The sequence below is a fragment of the Panulirus ornatus genome, chromosome 20 (assembly GCF_036320965.1).
Source record: "Panulirus ornatus isolate Po-2019 chromosome 20, ASM3632096v1, whole genome shotgun sequence".
In the NCBI taxonomy this organism is placed as follows: domain Eukaryota; kingdom Metazoa; phylum Arthropoda; class Malacostraca; order Decapoda; family Palinuridae; genus Panulirus; species Panulirus ornatus.
Window position 1 is genome coordinate 71,373,405 of NC_092243.1, and position 26,810 is coordinate 71,400,214.

General features: G+C 40.0%; 1 protein-coding gene across 1 annotated transcript in view; it reads right to left on the bottom strand.

The window, feature by feature from the left end:
* Window positions 1-1,328: 1,328 nt before the first annotated feature.
* Window positions 1,329-26,810, bottom strand: part of sds22 (protein phosphatase 1 regulatory subunit sds22) — a 55,807-nt gene continuing 30,325 nt past the window's right edge. Inside the window, exons 5-8 of the mRNA XM_071675193.1 lie at window positions 25,478-25,640; window positions 8,683-8,799; window positions 7,960-8,151; window positions 1,329-1,502 (exon numbers count right to left, since the gene is read on the bottom strand). Of these exons, the coding sequence (XP_071531294.1) occupies window positions 1,329-1,502; window positions 7,960-8,151; window positions 8,683-8,799; window positions 25,478-25,640 (646 nt within the window). The remainder of the gene's footprint in view (window positions 1,503-7,959; window positions 8,152-8,682; window positions 8,800-25,477; window positions 25,641-26,810) is intronic.

Consider the following 26,810-nt stretch of genomic DNA (forward strand, 5'->3'; position numbering starts at 1 on the left):
TCTGCCACCCCATCATCAAATGCATTCAATAATCCTTCAAAGCACTCACTCTATCTACTTTTCCCTTCATGTTTACCTGTTTCCACTTCACCATTCACTCCTTTCATCGATGTGCCCATTTATTCTTTTTTTTTTACATTATTAAATTCCTTACAAAACATTTTCTTATATTCTCTCAAGTATGCTGATAATCACATCAACTCTCATTTGCCCTCTTTTTAAGCCCCTGCATCATCCTCTTGACCTTCCGCAGCTTTCCCTTTAATATCTCCCAATCAGTAGCACTCCTTCCCTGTTAGTAATGACCATACACCTCCCTTTCCTCTTGTTTTAGCAACTCAATTTTGTCATCCCACCACACACTACCCATTCTCACACTTACCATCTTTCCTAAATCAGGAATCCCCAAATACCAGTCCTTTTTTTTAGCATGAAACTCCATTACCTGTTCACCGCTTCTATCCACATGACGGAATACCTAATGTCCCATAATACACCCTTAACTGCCACATTCTGCCACATGCCTACTTCTGCATTCAAATCATCCATCACCAATACCCAATCTCTCGCATCAAAACTGCTGATACACTCAGCTCCTTCAATATGCTCATCTCTCTTTATTAGTCTTCTCATGGATAAGTGCATAAACATTATTAATCATCCACCTCTCGTAATTCACTTTCATTTTTACCCACAACAGTCAGGGCCCCACTTCCTTATACTCTTTCATGCATTCCTACAATGCTATTGCAGGCAAAATAATACTCTGGTTTAAGGGCATCTGCTGTGTGTAGCAGCATTCATAGTGTGCTGCTGGTACAGTATTATCAACAAGGTTCTTTATACTTATATTATAACTTTATGACCTATCGGATAAGATTACTTGTAGGGAGAGCACTGGCAACCAATTAATTACCTCAGCTAAGATTCTGTGGTATGTTCAGTATCCTTTCTACTCTGTACAACTATTTCTTAACATGAATCTACACATCCTAAGTAAGCACAGATCCCATTTCCAATCTTTCAATATTCAGTCATGTTATTGTAGTCTGAATAACTTTAGTGGCCATTTTCTCATACTAGAAAATGGCTCATATGTCAACTCTCATTGACAATATGTGAGCGACTCAAAATACTGATATTTTTTCAGCAGCAATGGCAGGCTATTTGTAACAACTATTAGGTACTTGGTGAAAGTAAGTATTAGCTGAGACTTTAAATAATGGCAGAAGCCAATAACATGTCTTATAACCCTTGGATCAGCAGTATCATAACACATCAACTGACAAATGGAGCAGTGAATGGGTAAATGTAAATCTTCAAACAACTTACCGACAAAGTGTTGCATCAATCTGTGTAAGTGAAGGAAGTGCCAGTTTGATCTTGCGACGATAGTTAGGATCACGCTGCAATGGATTCCCTTCTAAATATACTGTCTGTAACCCCTTTGCATTTTCTAGCTGCTTTAGATCATTCCAATCACTTATCTGGTTACCATTAAACTGAAAGGGAGAAAATGTGCACAAAAGTTAATCACGTATCCCACGTATTCCCAGCATGTCGTAGAAGGCGACTAAAAGGGGAGGGAGCGGGGGGCTGGAAATCCTCCCATCTCGTTTTTTTTTTAATTTTCCAAAAGAAGGAACAGAGAATTGGGCCAGGTGAGGGTATTCCCTCAAAGGCCCAGTCCTCTGTTCTTAACGCTTCCTCGCTAATGCGGGAAATGGCGAATAGTTTGAAAGAAAAGAAGAAAGAAAAGTTAATCATAGGCACATGATACATTAGGCAAGCACTCTTCCACCTCTAGCAACTTGCTTTGTGAAATGAAGATAGTTAGTGAATGGATATCACACAATATCTAAAATATAGTAAGAGGGAAGTGAAATACATAGTGTTAAGGTGAATGTGACACAACTGAAAAATCATAGTATATCAAAATACTACCCTTGAAAAAAAGTGACTGAGTGAGAAGGGAGGGAGAGACAATGCATAACAGTTATATGATACATAAAATTAAAGAGATGGTTCTTCACAATTGTAGAACTCCCTACCACAATAGTACAAATAACAAACTACAAAGAGACAACTAAACACAAAGAGATGAAAAGTTCAAAAAAGTACAGAGCATACAGAATCAGAGATTGTCAGCAAAATTGGAGATTCTAGAGAAAGTCAGAGGATAATGAAACAGAGATAAGATCTCATTTTTTCTGTCCAGATGAGCACATGACAGTAAAATAATGGGAAAGAAAAGACACTCAAAATAAGAGATATTCCTAAGTTTCAAGAAATAGTAGTAGATGGGAAGAGTAACTGTACCGAAGAAGTGCATCTTAGTGTTAACATAAAATCCTACAAAGAATTCTAATGATTTAGAATAAATGATAAAATCCTATGAAAAAATTCTTAACGACTTAGAACAAACATACAATGCCAACAACAAAAGAACACTCAGAATGGTACATGAGGGAGCAAACAATGTACTTCTCAGAAAAAGTAAAGTACTGGTAATATAGGATTTTAATCATCTAGATTCTCAAAGTCCTTATTTGAATGGCTCATGAATTCAGCTCATGGTGAAGTGAGTTGATGAAGATCAATCTATTGCAAACTACTCTCAACAGACAGAACCAGTCAGAAGCCAAGACTTAAATGCAAACCAGCCCTTCCTCATTGACTGTCCACCTTAGCCTATACTTCACTGAGCGCATTCAAACTGATAAACACATTACAAGTAACAGGCTACAGGAATCTACCAGCAAGAAGGAACTTGGGTACAGATCAACTACATATCACCAGAAAGCAATATTTTGAAGAGTAGTGAGGGAGGCAAACTATATTTTTGCCCCATGTAAGACCCAAATTAGAATATGCATCATCAAGTTTGGTCTTCCTTCTATAGGAAACATAAAGGGGTGCTACATGAAACTCCAACTGAAATTGTATATGATCTAAGGATGGAGAGAGGATAAGAGTACAAGATTTGCTAAAACTGGAAAACAAGGTTACAAGAAGACATGATTGTGCCTTTTAAGATCCTAAATGGATTAAATGAAGTTGAAATTAAGGAATTCTTTAAAGCCATTCTGTTAAATGGCAAAACAAAAGTAGTAATCATCAAAGATGAGTGAAAACATTTCCTGAGTAATACTGCTGCATCAGTGATATCTGTTAACAGTTAATAAAGCATACATCTTTTTGGGTGAATGTCAGTTTGTGGCAGGGGTAAGTGATGTGTCCATGGTTGTTTAATTCGTTAATGAATGGGGTTGTTAGGGAGGTGAATGCAAGAATTTTGGAAAGAGGGGCAAGTATGCAGTCTGTTGTGGATGAGAGGGCTTGGGAAGTGAGTCAGTTGTTGTTCGCTGATGATACAGCGCTGGTGACAGATTCGGGTGAGAAACTGCAGAAGTTGGTGACTGAGTTTGGTAAAGTGTGTGAAAGAAAGCTGAGAGTAATGTGAATAAGAGCAAGGATATTAGGTTCAGTTGGGTTGAACCAGAGCATGTGAAGTGTCTGGGGTAAACCATGGAAAGTTTTGTGGGGCCTGGATGTGGAAAGGGAGCTGTGGTTTTGGTGCGTTGCACATGACAGCTAGAGACAGAATGTGAACGAATGTGGCCTTTATTGTCTTTTACTAGCACTACCTCGCACACATGCGGGAGGAGGTGGATGCCACTTCATGTGTGGCGGGGTGGCAACGCGAATGGATGAAGGTAGCAAGTACGGATATGTATATGTGTATATATGTATGTATAAGCTGAAATGTATAGGTATGTATATGTGCATGTGTGGGCGTTTATGTATATACATGTGTATGTGGGTGGGTTGTGCCTTTTTTCGTCTGTTTCCTTACGCTACCTCGCAAATGTGGGAGACAGCAACTAAGTGTAATAAAAGATGAAAAAACAATTTCTTTGGGTAGAAGTAGTCAGTAGAAAAATTAAGTAGGAGCCTCTGCAAAAACTGCCTGATAGTTGTCCTCTGCCAGTGGCCTGTTAAGGGTGGAACACCAAAGGCTAAAAGCAGCACTAGAGTTCACTACTTATGGAGATTCTATTGCCTTGCCACCATCCTGAGGGAGTTCCAGTTGGGAACAAGCATCAGAGGTATAGATTGACAGATATGTAGATCATGGTAACATTAATACTGAAGCCACTGCTTAGAAAATCCTCGAGTATTATAATGAAAATTTACGCTTCAGGGCTTGCACAGGGAAAACTTTAGGGAGTTTTCTGCGGTCAAAAAACTTGAAACTTAACAAATTATTTATGCAAAGTTCCAGTTTACTGTTGATGTTACAGCTTTAAGGGTCTAGCCATTCTGTGTCCAGGTTGAAAACAGTGCAATATGAATAGAGACATTGGCGGGATGGCTTTTGAAGCCATGAGTTAGCATTTAAATCTTTAGGAATTTGGTACACAGCCTGAGGGGGGAAAATGGAGAACAGAAATACTTTTCTCCCTGGGGTAAGGGAGAAAGAATTCTTCCTCCACATTCCCTGCATGTTGCAGATGGCAACTAAAAGGGCTAGGAGCAGGGGGCTGGAAACTCTCCCCTTTTTTGTATTTCAATTTCTAAAAGATGGACAAACATGGAGCCAAGCAAGGAGTGCTCATCCTCTTCAAAGGCTCAGGCTGGGGTGTCTAGCAGTATGTGGATGTAACCAAGATGAGAAGAGAGGAGGGAGAGGTAGTCTGTGGCATGCAAAAGGTGGAAGGTAGGCAGATTAGAAAGAGTAGTAAGTGGTGGGATGAAGAAGTTGCCAGTGAAAGAAAAAAGGGGGACAGTTAGACGGTACTTACAAAGAAGGAGTGCAAATGATTGGAAAATTTATGAGAAAAATTGGCTAGAAGTCATGGGGAAGGTGCAGGTGTTGAAAAAGAGGGCAAATGAGAGTTGGGGTGAGAAAATATCAGGAAACTTTAGGGAGAATAAAAGATGTTTTGGAACAAAAAGGAACATCAGTGAAGGGGGCAAAAGGGGAAATGGTAACAGGTAGTCATAAAGTAAGCATGAGATGGAGTGAATATTTTGAAGGCCTGCTGAATGTGTTTGAGGATAGAGAAGCAGTTGTAGGGTGTTTGAATTAGGGTGGCATGCAAAGTGAGAGAGTCATGGACAGTAGTTTGGTGAAAAGAGAAGATGTGGCAAAAGCCTCATGAAGGATGAAATGTGACATGAGAGATGGAGTAGATGGTATTGCTCTAGAATTTATTAAGAGAGCGTGTGACTGCATTGTTGTTTGGATGGTTAGGATTTTCAATGTATGTGTGGATCATGATGAGGCACCTGAAGATTGGTGGAATGCATGTATATTGCCACTTTGGTGGAATGCATGTATAGTATCACTGTACAAAGGCAAGGGGGATAAAGGTGAGTGTACAAACTAAAAAGATATAAGTTTGCTGAGTATAACTAGTAAGTTGTTTGGAAGGGTAACAACTGAGAGGGTAAAAGTGTTTACAGAGCATCAGACTGGAGAGGAACAGGGTGATTTTAGAAATAGTGGAGAATATGTGGATTAGGCATTTGCTTTAAAGAAAGTGTGTGAGAAGTACTAAGAGAAATGGAAGGGTTTGCATAAAGCATTTATGAACCTGGAGAAAGCATATGATAGGGTCGAGAGAGATGCCTAGTGGAAGGTTTTAAGAATATACAATGTGGTACAAAAGCTGCTAGAAGCAGAGAAGTTTTTACCATGGGTGTAAGATGTGTATGAGTAGGAAGAGAAGAGAGTGAATGGTTCAAAGTAAAGGATGGTTTGCAGCAGGGGTGAATGATGTTACCATGGTTGTTTTGTTTAAGGATGGGGTGTTGAGGAAGGTAAATGCGAGATTCTTGGAGAGAGGGATGAGTATACAGTCTGAAGAGGATGAGAGGGCCCAGGAAGTGAGTCAGTTGTTGTTTACTTATGATACAGCATTGGTGGCAGATTCAAGTACGAAATATATGTTTCGAAGGCAACTCTAGCAACACTTTTTAAACATATATACTGGCACCTCAACAAAAATGTCTTTTCTGACTTTCCTTGAGTAAATTCCTGTCTCTTATGTGGTGATGCATCTGTCTCCAACAAGTGCACAGCAGAGGTTATTCATACAGGAATGGAAGAATTTATCCCATCTTACTTCTACACTCACTCACTCTGCACCTCGTCTCAACACAACTTCCTCAGTAAACTCTCCCAGGATATCTCCAAAACTTGACCTATTTGCCCAATGTCACAATGTTAGTTCACTTTCCCTTTTCTACAGGTAATACTTTATTTTGAGCTCCCAAAAGCTAGCTGGATCACACAATACATGATAAGCTGCTGCATCACACAACTACTGAGTGGCCATTGGCAACTCAAGGGTGAGCCATGTTGAGAACTGTTTTTTCCTTCCACCTCATAGCTTTGGAACTCTGTACCCCCTCATGTCTTTTACAGTAACTATGACCTCTTTACCTACATGAAAAATTTATGAAATTTTTCTATTTCTATTATGGGCGTATCTCTACTCTTACTACACTGATATACGATTTTCATATCTCTTCCACTACCAGGAACAGCCTCAAAGGTACCCAGTGGTATATTGCTATTTGAATTCCTTTGTATTATTGAATAACTGTCACTCATGATGCAATACTGTACAAATTTTATTTGTTATTCATTAATCAGTAAAGGTATGTTACTGTAATCATCTATGACTTTAAAAAATGTGTAACCCTCACAGACAGTACTGTATATATCTCATAGGTAAAAAAAACTTCATCAGGAAAGCTATTCCATATATGCAAAGTATGGAGCAGCAAGTATGAATTATATACATGTGTATACATGTATGTCTGTGTATGTATCTGTGTATGTATATGTATGTACACGTTGAAATGTCTAGGTATGTATATGTGCGTGTACGGACGTGTATGCATATACATGTGTATGTGGATGGGTTGGGCCATTCTTTCGTCTGTTTCCTTACGCTACCTCGCTAACGTGGGAGACGGTGACAAAGTATAATATATAAATAAATAAGTATAATACAACAACCCCACTATGAACTGTTTGGCTTGGCGCTCCTTTTTTCCAGGAACATCTGAGTGCTAATCAAGGTATTTGTGTCCACAGAAAGACCAAAAGATGCGGCCCGATGAGAATGAAATTCTCTCCACACAAAGTACAAACATAATTACACACACACACACGCACACACACACACACACACACACACACACACACACACACACACACACACACAAGCACCACTGAGGAAAAGAAATTGGTTACTACACAAAAAAAAAAAAATGTAAAATAAACACCTGTGGAGCAAAATAAAAAATCTGGGTGCTATATGAATAGCAGAGACAGCAGTGTACATGACCTATGGAAATGATTAAAAAAATAATCATTCTGCTATCTAGTATGATACTATATACAGCAAAGGTATGGAATGGTGCTTACAAGACCCTGAATAAGTCAAAATTCCACTGTGATTATGCAATTATCTAATATAATGGAAATAGGGATACAGAATACTATCCAAGTACATCCTATATGTTGCATAAAGTGACTAAGAAGGGCTGAGAAAGGAGGCTAGAAATCATTCCCCTCAGTATTATCACTATTCTATTGCAGGAACAGAAGAACATGAATATTTTTTTTAAGGTTCAGTTGTTTATGTTACCATGCTCAGGCAAGAAAGGGAAGTACTCATAGAAGAAAAAAAACTTGTAAAATCTAGTTACCAGTGTGTACTGTAAACTAACATAAGACGAAAGTTAACAAGTGAGTGACAGCAAAAATTATGAAATCTATCGAAAAACAAGATGAAATAAACAAATATTCCACTTCTGATGAAAACAGCTTAAAGTACATCCAAAATTCTACAACAGACAATTATACTGATCACGAGTGCATTATCTGTACTTTCTGAAATCTACATAAAACAGGTGAGGCAGTATATCCCCAAAACTTACCCAAAATTCCTCTAGCTCAGTAAGATGACTAATGTTTTCTATCTTTTTTATTCTGTTAACAGCCATATCCAAGGTTTGAAGTTTGACATTGTTGTCAAGACTTTCCAGTACTTCTATGCCATTATGGGAGCAATACAGTTGTTCCAAGTTGACAAGTCGACCAAGACCTTCAATCTTTGTTATCCTGTTACTCTGTAAATATGAAAATATTATGCACCTATATATGATTCCAAATTATTTGACTTACACAATGCATCACCATCCTAACTCATTAGCTATCTTCCTCTGCAGGTACAACTATTCAACCTGAACACATTTTTTCCCATAGATAAAACAATAATTCAAAAAGTCATAAAACTAAATCATATTCAGTTTGGATGAATATGTCTTTATGTCAAATTCATTTGGTGGTACAATAAATCAAAAACATCAAGTTAAAATTGACACTGAAGCTGCCTATTTATGAAGATACCTTCTTATGGTGTAAAGGGTACCTAGTCTGCAATGGGGTAAACTAGCTTGTCTTCAGAAAAATACTTTCCCACAAATTTTAGATGAACAGAATGGCTTGGCCTCATCATCTAAGAACAAGCGGTACACATCCAATTCTGTTGTCTCTAATATTTGTGGTTTAAGCAAAGCACCATCTATTGTCATCTACATGATACAATACACTTCCCTTGAAGCTAAAGACAAATAAAGTAAAAGACAAATATCACTCACCTGAACACCAAGAATCTCAAGGTTGATGAGTGAATCCAGGTTTTGTAGCTTGGTAATTTTGTTTTTCCCCAAAAATATGCTATTCAAATTAGTCATTCCATCTAAGTTTTCAATTACCTGTTGATAAAAAAGCAATGAGCTTCTTTGAGTTTCCCTGTAGAATAAAAATACAATATACATAACTGATATGTGTATGTGGCAGTTGAAGGTCTAAATGTGGGCACAGGGTGTTTGGTGTAAATGAAAATGGGTAACAGCTTACTGTTCACCAAAAAAGGACAGATGACTGAGAATACCTGGTTTAAAACAAGGTGCATACAAATACACATGATGTGGTCATTCATAATGTCAGATGCACTATACCCTCCCTTTTAACAGGTAAAAGTAACAGTAGTTATGTTTCTATCATGGAAGAGGTTAACAAAAAAGTCTAAACAGAAATTTCCAAAAGTTCAGCAGAATCTGAACCTTCAAGAAGCAATTGCAATAGTCTTTGGAATGGCTGATAGGGCCTTTGAGTAGTAACACATACTTTATGGAGATAGTCATTTTCTTACACATTCTTCTAATTTTGGAATGTAAAAATTATCTTATTTATCTATTTCATTATACATGATCACCATTTCCCACATTAGTGAGGCATTGCCAGGAAACAGACAAAGAGAGACCCATCCACTCAGGTACACATATACATACATACTCACAAATACATGTACATATACCTACATACCCATATAAACATATATACATACATTATCCCTGGGGATAGGGGAGAAAGAATACTTCCCATGTATTCCTTGCCTGTCATAGAAGGCGACTAAAACGGGAGGGAGTGGGGGGCTGAAAATCCTCCCCTCTCGCTTTTTTTTTTTTCCAAAAGAAGGAAAAGAGAAGGGGGCCAGGTGAGGGATTCTCTCAAAGGCCCAGTCCTCTGTTCTTAACACTACCTCGCTAACACAGGAAATGGTGAATAGTATGAAAGAAAAAAGAAAAGATATACATACACATACATATATAAACATGTACATATCCATACCTGCTCACCTTCATCCGTAAAGAGGAAGGTGCACAGGTTGAAAAAGAGGGTGAATGAGAGTTGGGGTGAGCAAGTCTCAGTAAACTTTAGGGTGAATAAGATGTTTCTGAAAGAGGTTTATAATGTGCAAAAAAATAAAGAGCACAAATAGCAACATTGTTAATGGGGGCAAAAGAGAAAATGGTGACAGGTAGTGAAGAAGTGAGGAGGAGATGGAGTGAGTAATTTGAAGAAATGTTGATGCGTTAGATGACAGGATGGCAAATGGTTGGTGCTTGGATCGAGCTGGTATGTGCAGTGAGAGAGTCATGGAGAGTAGTTTGGTGAAGAGAAAAGAGTTAGTGAAAGCCTTATGAAGGATAAAATGTGGCAAGGTGGCTGGAGTGCATGGATTATTGTTGAATTCGTTAAGAAAAGGGCTGACTGTTCTGTTGACTGGTAAGTTACAATGAATGTATGGATCATGGTGAGGTGCCTGAGGACTAGCAAAATGCATGTATATTAACACTGTATAAAGGCAAGAGGGATAAATGTGAGAAGCAAACAAGAGAAGTGTAAGTTTGTTGAGTGCACCTGGAAAGTTGTATGGAAGGGTAGTAATTGAGAGCATGAAGACATAGTTAGAGCATAAAATTAGGAAGGAACAGTGTAGCTTCAGAAGTAGTAAAGGATGTGTGGATCAGGTGTTTGCTTTGAAGAATGTGCATGAGAGAAATACTAAAAGAAAGGGATGGATTTGAATGTGGCATTTATGGATCTGGAGAAAGCATATGACAGGGCTAACAGAAACCTTGTGGAAGGTCCAAGAAAATATAGTGAAGGAGGAAAGCTGTTAAAAGTAATGCAAAGTTTTAATCAAGGGTTTAAGGCATGTGTATGGGTAGGAAGAAAGGAAAGTGAATGGTTCCAGTGAAGGTTGGTCTGCAGAAGGGGTGTGTGATGGTACCAATGTCATCTAATTTGTTCATGGATATGTTGATGAGGGATGTGAATGCAGGAGTCTTGGAGAGAGGGGCAAGCAAGAGTGTACCCTGTTGGTAATGAGAGGTCTGGGAAGCAAGAAATCTGTCATATGCTGAAGATACAGCAAAGGTGGCAGATTCAAGAGTGAAACTGAATAAATTGATGACTGACTTTGGAAAAGTGTGAAAGAGGGTCGTTGAGAGTAAATGTAAATAAAACCATGGTCATCAGGTTTAGCAGAGTCGAAGGACAGGATAGTTGGGGTGCAACAGAGAAAAAGTGGAGGATTTGAAGTAATTCAGATACCTGGAAGTTGACATGGTAGCAAAAGGAACCATGGAAGCAGAAGTGAATTAAAGGGTGAGTGAGAGGATGAAGGTTCTGGAAGCACTGAAAAATGTGTAGAAAGAGATATCGTCATCTGGGGGGCAAAAATGGGAATGTTTGAAGATATAGTAGTCCCATCAATATCATACAGATATGAGGCATGGGCTATAGAAAAGATTGTGCAGAGGGGAGTGGGTGTGTTGGAAATGAAATGTTTGAGGACAATATGCAGTGTGAGGTGGTCTGATCAAGTAAATGATGAAAGGGGAATTGATGTATGGAAATAAAAAGAAGTGTGGTTGAGAGAGCTGAAGAGAGTGTGCTGAGAAGGTTTGGACATATCAAAAGAATGAGTGAGGAGAGGTAGATAAAAAGCATATATGCCTCAGAAGCAGAAGGAACAAGGAGAACAGGAAGAGCAAATTGGAGATAGAAGGAAGGAGTGAAAAAGATACTGACTGACTAGGGACTGAACATGAAAGAGGGTAAAGGAAGTGCATGGGATAGAGTTAATTGGGATGGTGTGGTATACAGGGGTCAATGGACTGACCCAGGGTGTGTGAAGCATCCAGGGCAAACCATGGAAAGGTCTGTGAAGCCTGGCTGTGGATAGGGAGCTGTGGTTTCAGAACATTACACATGACAGCTAGAGAATGTAAGAGGGTGCAGCCCTTCTTCATCTGTTCCTGGCGCTTCCTTGCTAACACAGGAAATGGTGATCAAGCATGAAAAAAAATAATTCTAAACATGTATACCCAAAACCACAGTTGGTAGATATTGGACTGCAGTAATCTTTGTTCACAAGGTAATGCCAGAAGCAGCAAGTACCAAAATCCCTTCCTGACACACCAAGCACCTTTCAGGGGTGTAGAAGCATTTGGGGGATGTGCAGGTGACATGGTAAAAAAATTTCACATTGTGGACATCAGATTCAACACAAGCCCCACTGTAGACAATACCACAAATTCCGCTCATGACTATCATTAAAGCTTGATGCAAAGGAACTGCCAGATCCTTTGGTAATGTTCACAATGTGATGGCTAAATCAAGGGAAAACCATATATCATACAATTACACAGAAGGATATTCAGGGCTCCCTCTAAACCAGAGTGTTACACTCCCAGATGTCACCTAGAATCTATATATAAGGAATTGGTTACATGCTGAATTTACATATAGGGACCGTGAAAGAAAACAGTGTGACAGGTGTATACCCACACTGCAAATAACCATAAATGAAAGAATCTCTATTATTCCCTTTTAAATTCTCCAACTCAGACTAGAGCTCTTCCCCATGTACCGATAAGGCAAATCTCATTTATGACATGGGCCATAAACGACAGTTCACTTCAAAATATTCATCTTTTATTTGATGAATGATACCATGAATTGTATCACTTACTTACATTTTCTACATGACTGTCTTTAATAGGTTCTTACCTGATGCATGTTCTCCATTCATCTACATGAACCAAGAAAATATACAGAAAACCTTATCAAGCAACCTGAGTCCTGATAGCTCTTTTGTTCAACATCTTAAACTCATTGAAAATGAGCTGCATTAATTTTTTTTTTCTACACAGAGACAGAATTGAGGGGATGTATGAGAGATCTGGTATAGCGAGAAATGCAAAGGGAATTAACTGTGAAGAGATAGAGTGGGTGCAACATAATATTTTCAGGAGGCTTGGGCATGTAGAAAGAATGCAAGAAAGGGATTTTACTAGAGGAGTAATGTGATTAAAGGGGTTGGTGAGAGAGGAAAACCACCTGTGACATGGGGAAATAAAGTGGAAGAGGCCTGGAGGAGAGAAATGGTGGGAGAGAGCATGGAATGAAGCGTGCTATGGAGGCATGTAAGGACACAGATAAATGGAGACTCTTTTGCTGTGGTCATGCCCTAGACAGGAGTTCCTGGAGGGAACAGCTGTCAGAGATATAAATAAACAGATAGAATTCTCTTTTTTAAGTTCTTACCTAATGCATGATTTAATAATTTTGTGTATATTTTTCCTTCTTCTTTCACACACTTTATCAAACTCAGTCACCAGCTTCTGCAGTTTCTCACATGAATCAGCCACCAGCGCTGTATCATCAGCGAACAACAACTGACTCACTTCCCAAGCTCTCTCATCCCCAACAGACTTCATACTTGCCCCTCTTTCCAAAACTCTTGCATTCACCTCCCTAACAACCCATCCATAAACAAATTAAACAACCATGGAGACATCACACACCCCTGCCGCAAACCTACATTCACTGAGAACCAATCACTTTCCTCTCTTCCTACACGTACACATGCCTTATATCCTTGATAAAAACTTTTCACTGCTTCTAACAACTTACCTCCCACACCATATATTCTTATTACCTTCCACAGAGCATCTCTATCAACTCTATCATATGCCTTCTCCAGATCCATAAATGCTACATACAAATCCATTTGCTTTTCTAAGTATTTCTCACATACATTCTTCAAAGCAAACACCTGATCCACACATCCTCTACCACTTCTGAAACCACACTGCTCTTCCCCAATCTGATGCTCTGTACATGCCTTCACCCTCTCAATCAATACCCTCCCATATAATTTACCAGGAATACTCAACAAACTTATACCTCTGTAATTTGAGCACTCACTCTTATCCCCTTTGCCTTTGTACAATGGCACTATGCACGCATTCCGCCAATCCTCAGGTACCTCACCATGAGTCATACATACATTAAATAACCTTACCAACCAGTCAACAATACGGTCACCCCCTTTTTTAATAAATTCCACTGCAATACCATCCAAACCTGCTGCCTTGCCGGCTTTCATCTTCCGCAAAGCTTTTACTACCTCTTCTCTGTTTACCAAATCATTTTCCCTAACCCTCTCACTTTGCACACCAACTCGACCAAAACACCCTATATCTGCCACTCTATCATCAAACACATTCAACAAACCTTCAAAATACTCACTCCATCTCCTTCTCACATCACCACTACTTGTTATCACCTCCCCATTTGCGCCCTTCACTGAAGTTCCCATTTGCTCCCTTGTCTTACGCACTTTATTTACCTCCTTCCAGAACATTTTTTATTCTCCCTAAAATTTAATGATACTCTCTCACCCCAACTCTCATTTGCCCTCTTTTTCACCTCTTGCACCTTTCTCTTGACCTCCTGTCTCTTTCTTTTATACATCTCCCACTCAATTGCATTTTTTCCCTGCAAAAAGTGATGTGGTAAAGTGTGTGAAAGAAGAAAGTTAAGAGTAAATGTGAATAAGAGCAAGGTTATTAGGTACAGTAGGGTTGAGGGTCAAGTCAATTGGGAGGTGAGTTTGAATGGAGAAAAACTGGAGGAAGTAAAGTGTTTTAGATATCTGGGAGTGGATCTGGCAGCGGATGGAACCATGGAAGCGGAAGTGAATCATAGGGTGGGGTAGGGGCGAAAATCCTGGGAGCCTTGAAGAATGTGTGGAAGTCGAGAACATTATCTCAGAAAGCAAAAATGGGTATGTTTGAAGGAATAGTGGTTCCAACAATGTTGTATGGTTGCTAGGCGTGGGCTATGGATAGAGTTGTGCGCAGGAGGGTGGATGTGCTGGAAATGAGATGTTTGAGGACAATGTGTGGTGTGAGGTGGTTTGATCGAGTAAGTAATGTAAGGGTAAGAGAGATATGTGGAAATAAAAAGAGCGTGGTTGAGAGAGCAGAAGAGGGTGTTTTAAAATGGTTTGGGCACATGGAGAGAATGAGTGAGGAAAGATTGACCAAGAGGATATATGTGTCGGAGGTGGAGGGAACGAGGAGAAGTGGGAGACCAAATTGGAGGTGGAAAGATGGAGTGAAAATGATTTTGTGTGATCGGGGCCTGAACATGCAGGAGGGTGAAAGGTGGGCAAGGAATAGAGTGAATTGGATCAATGTGGTATACCGGGGTTGACGTGCTGTCAGTGGATTGAATCAGGGCATGTGAAGCATCTGGGGTAAACCATGGAAAGTTGTGTAGGGCCTGGATGTGGAAAGGGAGCTGTGGTTTCGGGCATTATTGCGTGACAGCTGGAGACTGAGTGTGAATGAATGGGGCCTTTGTTGTCTTTTCCTAGTGCTACCTCGCACACATGAGGGGGGAGGGGGATGGTATTCCATGTGTGGCGAGGTGGCGATGGGAATGAATAGGGGCAGACAGTGTGAATTGTGTGCATGGGTATATATGTATGTGTCTGTGTGTGTATATATATGTGTACATTGAGATGTATAGGTATGTATATTTGCGTGTGTGGGTGTGTGTGTGTGTACATTGTGTATGGGGGTGGGTTGTGCTATTTCTTTCGTCTGTTTCCTTACGCTACCTCGCAGACGCGGGAGACAGCGACAAAGCAAAATAAATAGAATAAAATAAATATTTTTCCTATGATCCCTAAACCCCTATTTGTTTGGAAATTAATTTCAAGATTTTGCACAAGATGATTAAGCATGAAAGTTCTTGGTACATATCTAGCACTAAATCCTAATCCATCTGTATATCCATAAAACAGAAGTCAGTGATCTTATACATAAAATAATGTAGCCTCGACCAACACTAAGCTTCAAGACAACAAGAAGTGATGGAGTAAGCAGCTGTGGTTGGGATATGTGGTAGCATAACATCATAAATAGGGAACAACTGTACAGCTTTAGCAGGTGATTACATTTATGTTATTGAGTACTTAAACTGTACCACCATTAGGGACACATAACTATGTTTTGTGTGAGGATTAAGCATTAATGGCATTTTGTTATGTATGTCTATATTGTCAATCAGCATTACAGATCATCAATGAAGGGCAAGTGGGGGAATTGATCAAAAAGCAACTTAACTCTTCTAACTTTCAAGTGCCTTCTGATAATAAGGATTTCATCTTACACATAAAAGAAACACAAACAAAATCAATATAATTTCCAAATTTCTTACCCGTATTTTGTTGTCTCCAAGTTCAAGTAGCTCTAAGTTTCTCAAATGGTTGACATTCTCAATCCGTGCTATCTTATTAGCACACAAGAACAACTTCTTCAGTTTAGTTAACCCCTCCAAGTTTTCTATTTTCCTGATTCGATTGAAAGATATATCAAGCACCCTAAAACAAGAAAAATGCAATTAAACTTCTAGGATATGTAGCACTTCAATCAAGTCTATTAAGGATATACTGGAACTATCAATTGTAGCTATGAAAAAATTCTGAGTTTCTTCAATCAAATATAAGGTCTTTACCTACCAAGCTATATAGCTTCTCCAGCCAAATAGCATGATGGCTCATGCAGTACTTTTATGCCACAGACTCCTACAAGACACTCCTCCTCCTCATTTAATGACTCATCCTATCCATGAACCTTACATTCAATCTTCCTGTTCATTCACTGCAATTCTTTCTCTTTCAAAAATACACCATATTTGTTATCCTTTTCACATTCAGTCCCCACATATCTCCAGCTTATCTCAGTGATTCAATGAAAATCCTAACCATTCAACAACACAATCAGCCCATTTCTTAAGACTTTAACCACAATCCCATCCACTCCAGTCACTTTGCTACACTTCATCTCATGCAAGGCTTTTAACTTCTCTTTTCACCAGACCCTTTGCCATGATCCTCTCACTTCATATACCTTCACATCCAAAATATCCCACATCTGCCATCCTACCATTGAACACTTGTAATAATCCTTCAAAATACTCATTCCATCTCCTCTCCATCTCATTTCTGCCTGTTCCTACTTCCCACTTTCCCATTTGCTCCCTTCACTGATGTTCCCATTTATTCTCTTGTTTTTCTCACACTATCATGCTCCTTCCAAAAAGCTTTCTCATTCTCTGTGAAGTTCAATCATACTTACTCACCCCAACTCTCATTTGCTATCTTTTCCAGCCCCTGCACTTTCCTCTTAATCTCCTGCCACTTTCTCTGTGCATCTCTAATAAATCACTTGCACTCTTTCCCTATAAATAATGCCAAACACCTCTCTAATTTCACTAGCAATCTAACTTTCCTTTCTCACCTGTCTACATCCCACCTTCCCCATGCCCCATACTTCTTTCATACATGTAAGCAGTGCTTCCCTATATACCTACTATTTCTCAGCCACTTTCCTAGCTTCATATACTTTCACCTTTTGCCATTATACATTCAATCTCTCCTGGTATCTCTTCACACATTCATCTTTTCTAAGCTCATTCATTCTTACCACCCTCTTACCACCCATATCATTTCTTCTTTTCCTAAAGCCTATACAACCTTCAACCCTGCCTCTACTAAACCATAATCACACATTCAACCCACTGCCCCCTCAACACATTCACATCCAAGTCTCTCAATTAGTTTGTAATCCAGAAATACCCACTTTCCATCATCCCTACTCATATATAGTTATCATTCATGTCCCACTTTTTAGACTAGGTATTTGCCATTACCAGTCCATTCTTTAGCACACAACTCCACAAGCTGTTCATCATTTTCATTCACAACACTGGGTACAACCTGATCCCCAATTATACCCTCAATCACTGCATCAAATAATCATACTTTCAAATCACCCATCACTGATACTCGATTCTGGACATAAAAATTCCTGTTTTTATAGTTATCATTACTATTATAGTATTTATTCTTATCATTGTCAACATTATTATCATTACTGCTACTATCATCGGCATTACCAGTATCTGCTTGCAGGAGGCTACAATGCAAATGAAAAGTCACCTTTGGCAAGGTTGCATCATCAATGGAGACAAAGGAGTAAAATCTTGTTGACGAACTTCAATCAAAATAATCCATCACTTCCCTGCTACATGATGTAGCACAGCCTTGGAGGTGGAGAAACACCTTAAATGGGTTCCTAATCTTTATAGTTGCTTGCTGTTTCCCATCTCATTTACTCTCAATCACGCTAGCTGTCATGTATAATGCATCAAAACCAGAGTCCCCTGTCCACAGCCAAGTCCCACAGACCTCTCAGGAGCAGTTAGTGTTCCTGACCATGATGAATTCACAGGCCGCCCATGGTTGAGTGCATAAGTTTGATTCCTTGTTGCAGCAGCTGGTCCACAGTCAACCAAGCTGTTCATCCAACCCTAGATGTTGGTCGATAAAATGGGTACCTGGTTCAGGCTAGGGCATATGCATATATACATAGCTTTAATAAGATGGCCTTGATTAGGGCTTCAGTTGCCCATTCTGTCACAGATAACATACAGAAAAAAACTGGTTCAGCCTACTGAAAATATGTTGCCCCCATGTACACCACATCACTCCAGTTTGTTCAATTTTATGCATGCTTAACACCCTCGTGTATGCTTAGGCCTCAACTACCCAAAGTATCTTTCACACTGTCTTTCCATCTCATTTTCTGTTTCACCTTCCTCTTGTACTCTCAACTTCTCATAAGCATCTGCTCTTCATCAGTCTCAGTCTCTGCTCACTCATCCTTTCCATACATCTAAACCATTTCAACATAGCCTTTTCAGCTCTCTCATCTACACTATTTGTACTAAAAGGCCTCTTTCTTACTCTACCATTTCTTACTTGATCAAACCTCCTCACTGCCAGATATTGCCCTCGAAGATTTTATTTCCAAAACTTCCACCTTTTTCCGTACTTTCTAATTCAAGGCTTATGCCTTGCATTCATCATGCAGCATCATCAGTACTACTATACCATCACACATGCCTATCTTTGTCCACACAGAGACCTCTTTTTTCCACACACCCCACCATCAAGGTTAGCCCCGACCTTATCTGAGAGCCCCTCCACCCTTCAAACTATCCCCCAAATCATGAGTTCTAAGGGGATCCAGAAGCATGCCCCTGGAAAAATCTGAAACTCTGAGGTGTCTGGGACAGCATTTCCTGCTTTCTTGAGGATGCCATATAACTGTCGAGACTAGGAAGTCCCCTTAGCAGTCACAGCCTTACACTCTGATTCACTTCAAATATCAAAGTTCCACCTGCTCATATATCTACTCCCAAGTCTCTTAAACACAACACTGTTCCAATTCACTCCATTCAAACTCACACTCCAACTACCTGTCTCTCTTCCCTGTAAAATCTGATTACCTTACTTTCATTCAAACCAACTCTCAACTTCTTTCATTCATGCACTCTCCCAAACTCAGACACCAGATTTGCAATTTCTCACTTAAGCCTTCCAATAAAGTCAAGTCATCTGCAAGTAACTGACTCACATCTCTGGTACCTTTACCTTTAGCCAACTGCAGACCCAGCCATTTCTCTAAAGCCATTGCATTAACTTTTTTGGCCACCCCATCCACAAACGGATTAAAAAGCCATGGTGACATCACACACCCTTGATGCAGACCTCATGAATACCCCCAGTGAAGTCTTCAGGGGTCTTCTACCTCATCAGTATGGGCTTGGCCCAGGCTGTTGGGTTAGGTCATTGGTCAACCAAGCACTTGGAAGCCACAGTCCTCAAGCCCACATACAGTTCCCACAACCTGGCTGGTCTTCTATACTTTGCAGGTACTTGTCCAGGGAACCTTTATTGTGCATCCCATAATGTTTCTGATGATAGCAGGCAAGGTGTTAAGAGTCTTGGGCCCCAAAAGTTTTGCAAGTTCTCTCTTTTTGCACATATCGCACCTTTGGATTTCAGAGGCAGTATTTTACAAACTTTTTTATGCATATTATGCTAGCAGAATAATTGTAAGCTGGGATCCTTACCCTTTGGGATTTTCCAGTTATTCATGATGATACACCTCTCCTGTCTGTGCTTCAAGGAGCGCAGCCTCAGAGATTTCAACCATTCCCAGTAATTCAGCTCCTTTACCATATCACTATGGGCTGTGAAAGATCTCTGTACACTTTCTAATTCTGCAATATCACCTGCCTTGTAGGGTGATGTCAGAACACAGCTATGTTCAATCCATAAAGGAAGTAGTTTTTCTTCTCGTCTCGAAATTCTGCAGAATTCAGCCCACCATCCTTCTGAAAGTGGGGTGAATCTCTTCTCACTTGCAAATGTCTTACTCTCAAGATAAAAACCCTTTACTGCTTTAGTAGCTTTCCTCCTACACTTCATATCTGTACCATCTTCCACACAGCATCTCTATCAACCCAATCATATTCTTTCTCCAGATCTATAATGGTACAAATAAGTCTTTCTCTTTAGATATTTCTAACAGATTATTCAAAGCTAATATCTGGTCCATACGTCCTCTACTATGCCTCAAGGAATACTGCTCCTCCCCAGTCTAATGCACTGTGCTTGCCACCAACCTCTCAATCACCACTTTCCCATACAGCTTACCAGGTATACTGAACCTTATACCTCTGTTATATGTAAATATGCTTTTATTCCCCCTTGCCTTTATACGGTGACACTATAAAGGCATACCATAACTTCAATGACACCTTACCTTGAGTCATACATACACTCAAAATCCTAACTAACTAGTCAACAAGACTGTCACCTCCTTATTTGTGATATTCATCTGCAATCCCATTCACTCCAGCTAGTTTGCTACACTTCTTCTTATGAAAGGCATTCATCACCTCTTTTCTTCTTACCAAATCCTCTGCCATGACTCTCTTGCTCCATGTACCGCCACGTCTTAAAGCCCCACATCTGCTACACTATCATCTAATACTCTCAATAGTCCTTCAAAATATTCACTCCATCTTTTAAGCTCCTATTTGCCTGCCATCATGTCCCTATCTAATCACTTCACTGATGATCATATTTGTTCTCTTGTTCTCCTCATACAACTGACCTCTTCCAAAACATTTTCTAATTCTCCCTAAAATATGTTGATACATTCCTACCCCATTTCTCATTAGCCTGTTTATTCAGCCCTCTTGAACTCCTGCAGTTTCCTCTTGTACATCTCCCAATCTCTCACATTCCTTCTCTGCAGGTAACACCCATACAACTCTTTTTTCTCTTTCACTAACAACCTAACTTCCTCATCCCACCACTCACTACCTTTCCTCATATTCCCATATCCCATCTTGCAACTACCAGACATTTCTCTCATGCAAGTAAGCACTGCTTCTCTAAATATCTTCCATTCCCAGTAATGGGGTTATTTGATAATCATTACTACAATAATCAAGATCATTTTTATCATAAGCAGAAGCTGGATCAAACTGCCAGCCACATTCAAAGACAACAATCAGCCATACTTTGTGCATTGCTTCAACATGCAAGCCATACCCAATCTCCAATCTCCATTGTCCCATTAACCCATCATATTGGCACAGCCATCTCCAGCTTGTGACAGTTAACCACATTTTGTTGCAATGAAGCAGAGCAAACACTAAGAAAGCAACAATTTACAAGTTCAGTTTAAAATTACTACTTCTAATACCCTAATGGTTATGCCTGAATCATCATAACAACCCAGAAATTATATATATATATATATATATATATATATATATATATATATATATATATATATATATATATATTATTTATTATATTTTTTTTATTATACTTTGTCGCTGTCTCCCGCGTTTGCGAGGTAGCGCAAGGAAACAGACGAAAGAAATGGCCCAACCCCCCCCCCCCATACACATGTATATACATATGTCCTCACACGCAAATATACATACCTACACAGCTTTCCATGGTTTACCCCAGACGCCTCACATGCCCTGCTTCAATCCACTGACAGCACGTCAACCCCGGTATACCACATCGCTCCAATTCACTCTATTCCTTGCCCTCCTTTCACCCTCCTGCATGTTCAGGCCCCGATCACACAAAATCTTTTTCACTCCATCTTTCCACCTCCAATTTGGTCTCCCTCTTCTCCTTGTTCCCTCCACCTCCGACACATATATCCTCTTGGTCAATCTTTCCTCACTCATCCTCTCCATGTGCCCAAACCACTTCAAAACACCCTCTTCTGCTCTCTCAACCACGCTCTTTTTATTTCCACACATCTCTCTTACCCTTACGTTACTCACTCGATCAAACCACCTCACACCACACATTGTCCTCAAACATCTCATTTCCAGCACATCCATCCTCCTGCGCACAACTCTATCCATAGCCCACGCCTCGCAACCATACAACATTGTTGGAACCACTATTCCTTCAAACATACCCATTTTTGCTTTCCGAGATAATGTTCTCGACTTCCACACATTCTTCAAGGCCCCCAGGATTTTCGCCCCCTCCCCCACCCTATGATCCACTTCCGCTTCCATAGGTTCCATCCGCTGCCAGATCCACTCCCAGATATCTAAAACACTTCCCTTCCTCCAGTTTTTCTCCATTCAAACTCACCTCCCAATTGACTTGACCCTCAACCCTACTGTACCTAATAACCTTGCTCTTATTCACATTTACTCTTAACTTTCTTCTTCCACACACTTTTCCAAACTCAGTCACCAGCTTCTGCAGTTTCTCACATGAATCAGCCACCAGCGCTGTATCATCAGCGAACAACAACTGACTCACTTCCCAAGCTCTCTCATCCCCAACAGACTTCATACTTGCCCCTCTTTCCAAAACTCTTGCATTTACCTCCCTAACAACCCCATCCATAAACAAATTAAACAACCATGGAGACATCACACACCCCTGCCGCAAACCTACATTCACTGAGAACCAATCACTTTCCTCTCTTCCTACACGTACACATGCCTTACATCCTCGATAAAAACTTTTCACTGCTTCTAACAACTTTCCTCCCACACCATATATTCTTAATACCTTCCACAGAGCATCTCTATCAACTCTATCATATGCCTTCTCCAGATCCATAAATGCTACATACAAATCCATTTGCTTTTCTAAGTATTTCTCACATACATTCTTCAAAGCAAACACCTGATCCACACATCCTCTACCACTTCTGAAACCACACTGCTCTTCCCCAATCTGATGCTCTGTACATGCCTTCACCCTCTCAATCAATACCCTCCCATATAATTTACCAGGAATACTCAACAAACTTATACCTCTGTAATTTGAGCACTCACTCTTATCCCCTTTGCCTTTGTACAATGGCACTATGCACGCATTCCGCCAATCCTCAGGCACCTCACCATGAGTCATACATACATTAAATAACCTTACCAACCAGTCAACAATACAGTCACTCACTTTTTTAATAAATTCCACTGCAATACCATCCAAACCTGCTGCCTTGCCGGCTTTTCATCTCCCCCTTAGGCACCCCTTTTTTTCCCCTTTTTTTCCCCTCCTACCCCCCCCCCCTCCCCCCCCCCATGGCAAAATCCAAAAATCCTTTCCAAACCCCAAAAAACCCCCTTTTTAAAACCCCCGAATACCCCCAAAGCCCTTGCCGGTTTTTCCACTTCCCCCAAAGTTTTTTACTCCCCTTTTCCTTTTACCAAATCATTTTCCCAAACCCCTCCCACTTTGCACCCCAAAACTCGCCCAAAAACCACCCAATATTTTCCACTCTATAAACAAACACATTCAACCAAAACCTTCAAAATCCTCATTTCCCTCTCCTTCCCCCACATCCCCCCTATTTGTTATCACCTCCCCATTTGCCCCCTTTTCACTGAATTTCCCCATTTGCTCCCTTGTCTTACGCATTTTATTTACCCCCTTTCCAAAACATTTTTTATTCTCCCAAAAAATTTTAAGATACTCTCTCCCCCAACTCCATTTGCCCTTTTTTTCCCAACCTCTTGCCCCTTTTCCCTCTTACCTCCTGTCCTTTTTTTTATACATCTCCCACTCAATTGCATTTTTTCCCCCTAAAAAAAGTGATGGGGTTTAAAGTGGTGAAAGAAAAATTAAGAGTAAATGGAATAAGAGAAAGGGTTTTTAAAGGTACAGTAGGGTTGAGGGTCAAGTCAATTGGGAGGTGAGTTTGAATGGAGAAAAACGGGAGGAAGTAAAGTTTTTTTAGATATCGGGGAGTGGATCTGGCAGGGGTTTGGAAACCATGGAAGCGGAAGTGAATCATAGGGTGGGGTAGGGGCAAAAAATCCGGGGAGCCTTGAAGAATGTGTGGAAGTCGAGAACATTATCTCAAAAAGCAAAAAGGGGTATTTTTTGAAGGAATGGGGGGGTTCCCAAAAACAATGTTGTATGGTTGCTAGGCGGGGGCTATGGATAGAGTTGTGCGCAGGAGGGTGGATGTGCTGGAAATGAGATGTTTGAGGACAATGTGTGGTGTGAGGTGGTTTGATCGAGTAAGTAATGTAAGGGTAAGAGAGATATGTGGAAATAAAAAGAGCGTGGTTGAGAGAGCAGAAGAGGGTGTTTTAAAATGGTTTGGGCACATGGAGAGAATGAGTGAGGAAAGATTGACCAAGAGGATATATGTGTCGGAGGTGGAGGGAACGAGGAGAAGTGGGAGACCAAATTGGAGGTGGAAAGATGGAGTGAAAATGATTTTGTGTGATCGGGGCCTGAACATGCAGGAGGGTGAAAGGTGGGCAAGGAATAGAGTGAATTGGATCAATGTGGTATACCGGGGTTGACGTGCTGTCAGTGGATTGAATCAGGGCATGTGAAGCATCTGGGGTAAACCATGGAAAGTTGTGTAGGGCCTGGATGTGGAAAGGGAGCTGTGGTTTCGGGCATTATTGCGTGACAGCTGGAGACTGAGTGTGAATGAATGGGGCCTTTGTTGTCTTTTCCTAGTGCTACCTCGCACACATGAGGGGGGAGGGGGATGGTATTCCATGTGTGGCGAGGTGGCGATGGGAATGAATAGGGGCAGACAGTGTGAATTGTGTGCATGGGTATATATGTATGTGTCTGTGTGTGTATATATATGTGTACATTGAGATGTATAGGTATGTATATTTGCGTGTGTGGGTGTGTGTGTGTGTACATTGTGTATGGGGGTGGGTTGTGCTATTTCTTTCGTCTGTTTCCTTACGCTACCTCGCAGACGCGGGAGACAGCGACAAAGCAAAATAAATAGAATAAAATAAATATTTTTCCTATGATCCCTAAACCCCTATTTGTTTGGAAATTAATTTCAAGATTTTGCACAAGATGATTAAGCATGAAAGTTCTTGGTACATATCTAGCACTAAATCCTAATCCATCTGTATATCCATAAAACAGAAGTCAGTGATCTTATACATAAAATAATGTAGCCTCGACCAACACTAAGCTTCAAGACAACAAGAAGTGATGGAGTAAGCAGCTGTGGTTGGGATATGTGGTAGCATAACATCATAAATAGGGAACAACTGTACAGCTTTAGCAGGTGATTACATTTATGTTATTGAGTACTTAAACTGTACCACCATTAGGGACACATAACTATGTTTTGTGTGAGGATTAAGCATTAATGGCATTTTGTTATGTATGTCTATATTGTCAATCAGCATTACAGATCATCAATGAAGGGCAAGTGGGGGAATTGATCAAAAAGCAACTTAACTCTTCTAACTTTCAAGTGCCTTCTGATAATAAGGATTTCATCTTACACATAAAAGAAACACAAACAAAATCAATATAATTTCCAAATTTCTTACCCGTATTTTGTTGTCTCCAAGTTCAAGTAGCTCTAAGTTTCTCAAATGGTTGACATTCTCAATCCGTGCTATCTTATTAGCACACAAGAACAACTTCTTCAGTTTAGTTAACCCCTCCAAGTTTTCTATTTTCCTGATTCGATTGAAAGATATATCAAGCACCCTAAAACAAGAAAAATGCAATTAAACTTCTAGGATATGTAGCACTTCAATCAAGTCTATTAAGGATATACTGGAACTATCAATTGTAGCTATGAAAAAATTCTGAGTTTCTTCAATCAAATATAAGGTCTTTACCTACCAAGCTATATAGCTTCTCCAGCCAAATAGCATGATGGCTCATGCAGTACTTTTATGCCACAGACTCCTACAAGACACTCCTCCTCCTCATTTAATGACTCATCCTATCCATGAACCTTACATTCAATCTTCCTGTTCATTCACTGCAATTCTTTCTCTTTCAAAAATACACCATATTTGTTATCCTTTTCACATTCAGTCCCCACATATCTCCAGCTTATCTCAGTGATTCAATGAAAATCCTAACCATTCAACAACACAATCAGCCCATTTCTTAAGACTTTAACCACAATCCCATCCACTCCAGTCACTTTGCTACACTTCATCTCATGCAAGGCTTTTAACTTCTCTTTTCACCAGACCCTTTGCCATGATCCTCTCACTTCATATACCTTCACATCCAAAATATCCCACATCTGCCATCCTACCATTGAACACTTGTAATAATCCTTCAAAATACTCATTCCATCTCCTCTCCATCTCATTTCTGCCTGTTCCTACTTCCCACTTTCCCATTTGCTCCCTTCACTGATGTTCCCATTTATTCTCTTGTTTTTCTCACACTATCATGCTCCTTCCAAAAAGCTTTCTCATTCTCTGTGAAGTTCAATCATACTTACTCACCCCAACTCTCATTTGCTATCTTTTCCAGCCCCTGCACTTTCCTCTTAATCTCCTGCCACTTTCTCTGTGCATCTCTAATAAATCACTTGCACTCTTTCCCTATAAATAATGCCAAACACCTCTCTAATTTCACTAGCAATCTAACTTTCCTTTCTCACCTGTCTACATCCCACCTTCCCCATGCCCCATACTTCTTTCATACATGTAAGCAGTGCTTCCCTATATACCTACTATTTCTCAGCCACTTTCCTAGCTTCATATACTTTCACCTTTTGCCATTATACATTCAATCTCTCCTGGTATCTCTTCACACATTCATCTTTTCTAAGCTCATTCATTCTTACCACCCTCTTACCACCCATATCATTTCTTCTTTTCCTAAAGCCTATACAACCTTCAACCCTGCCTC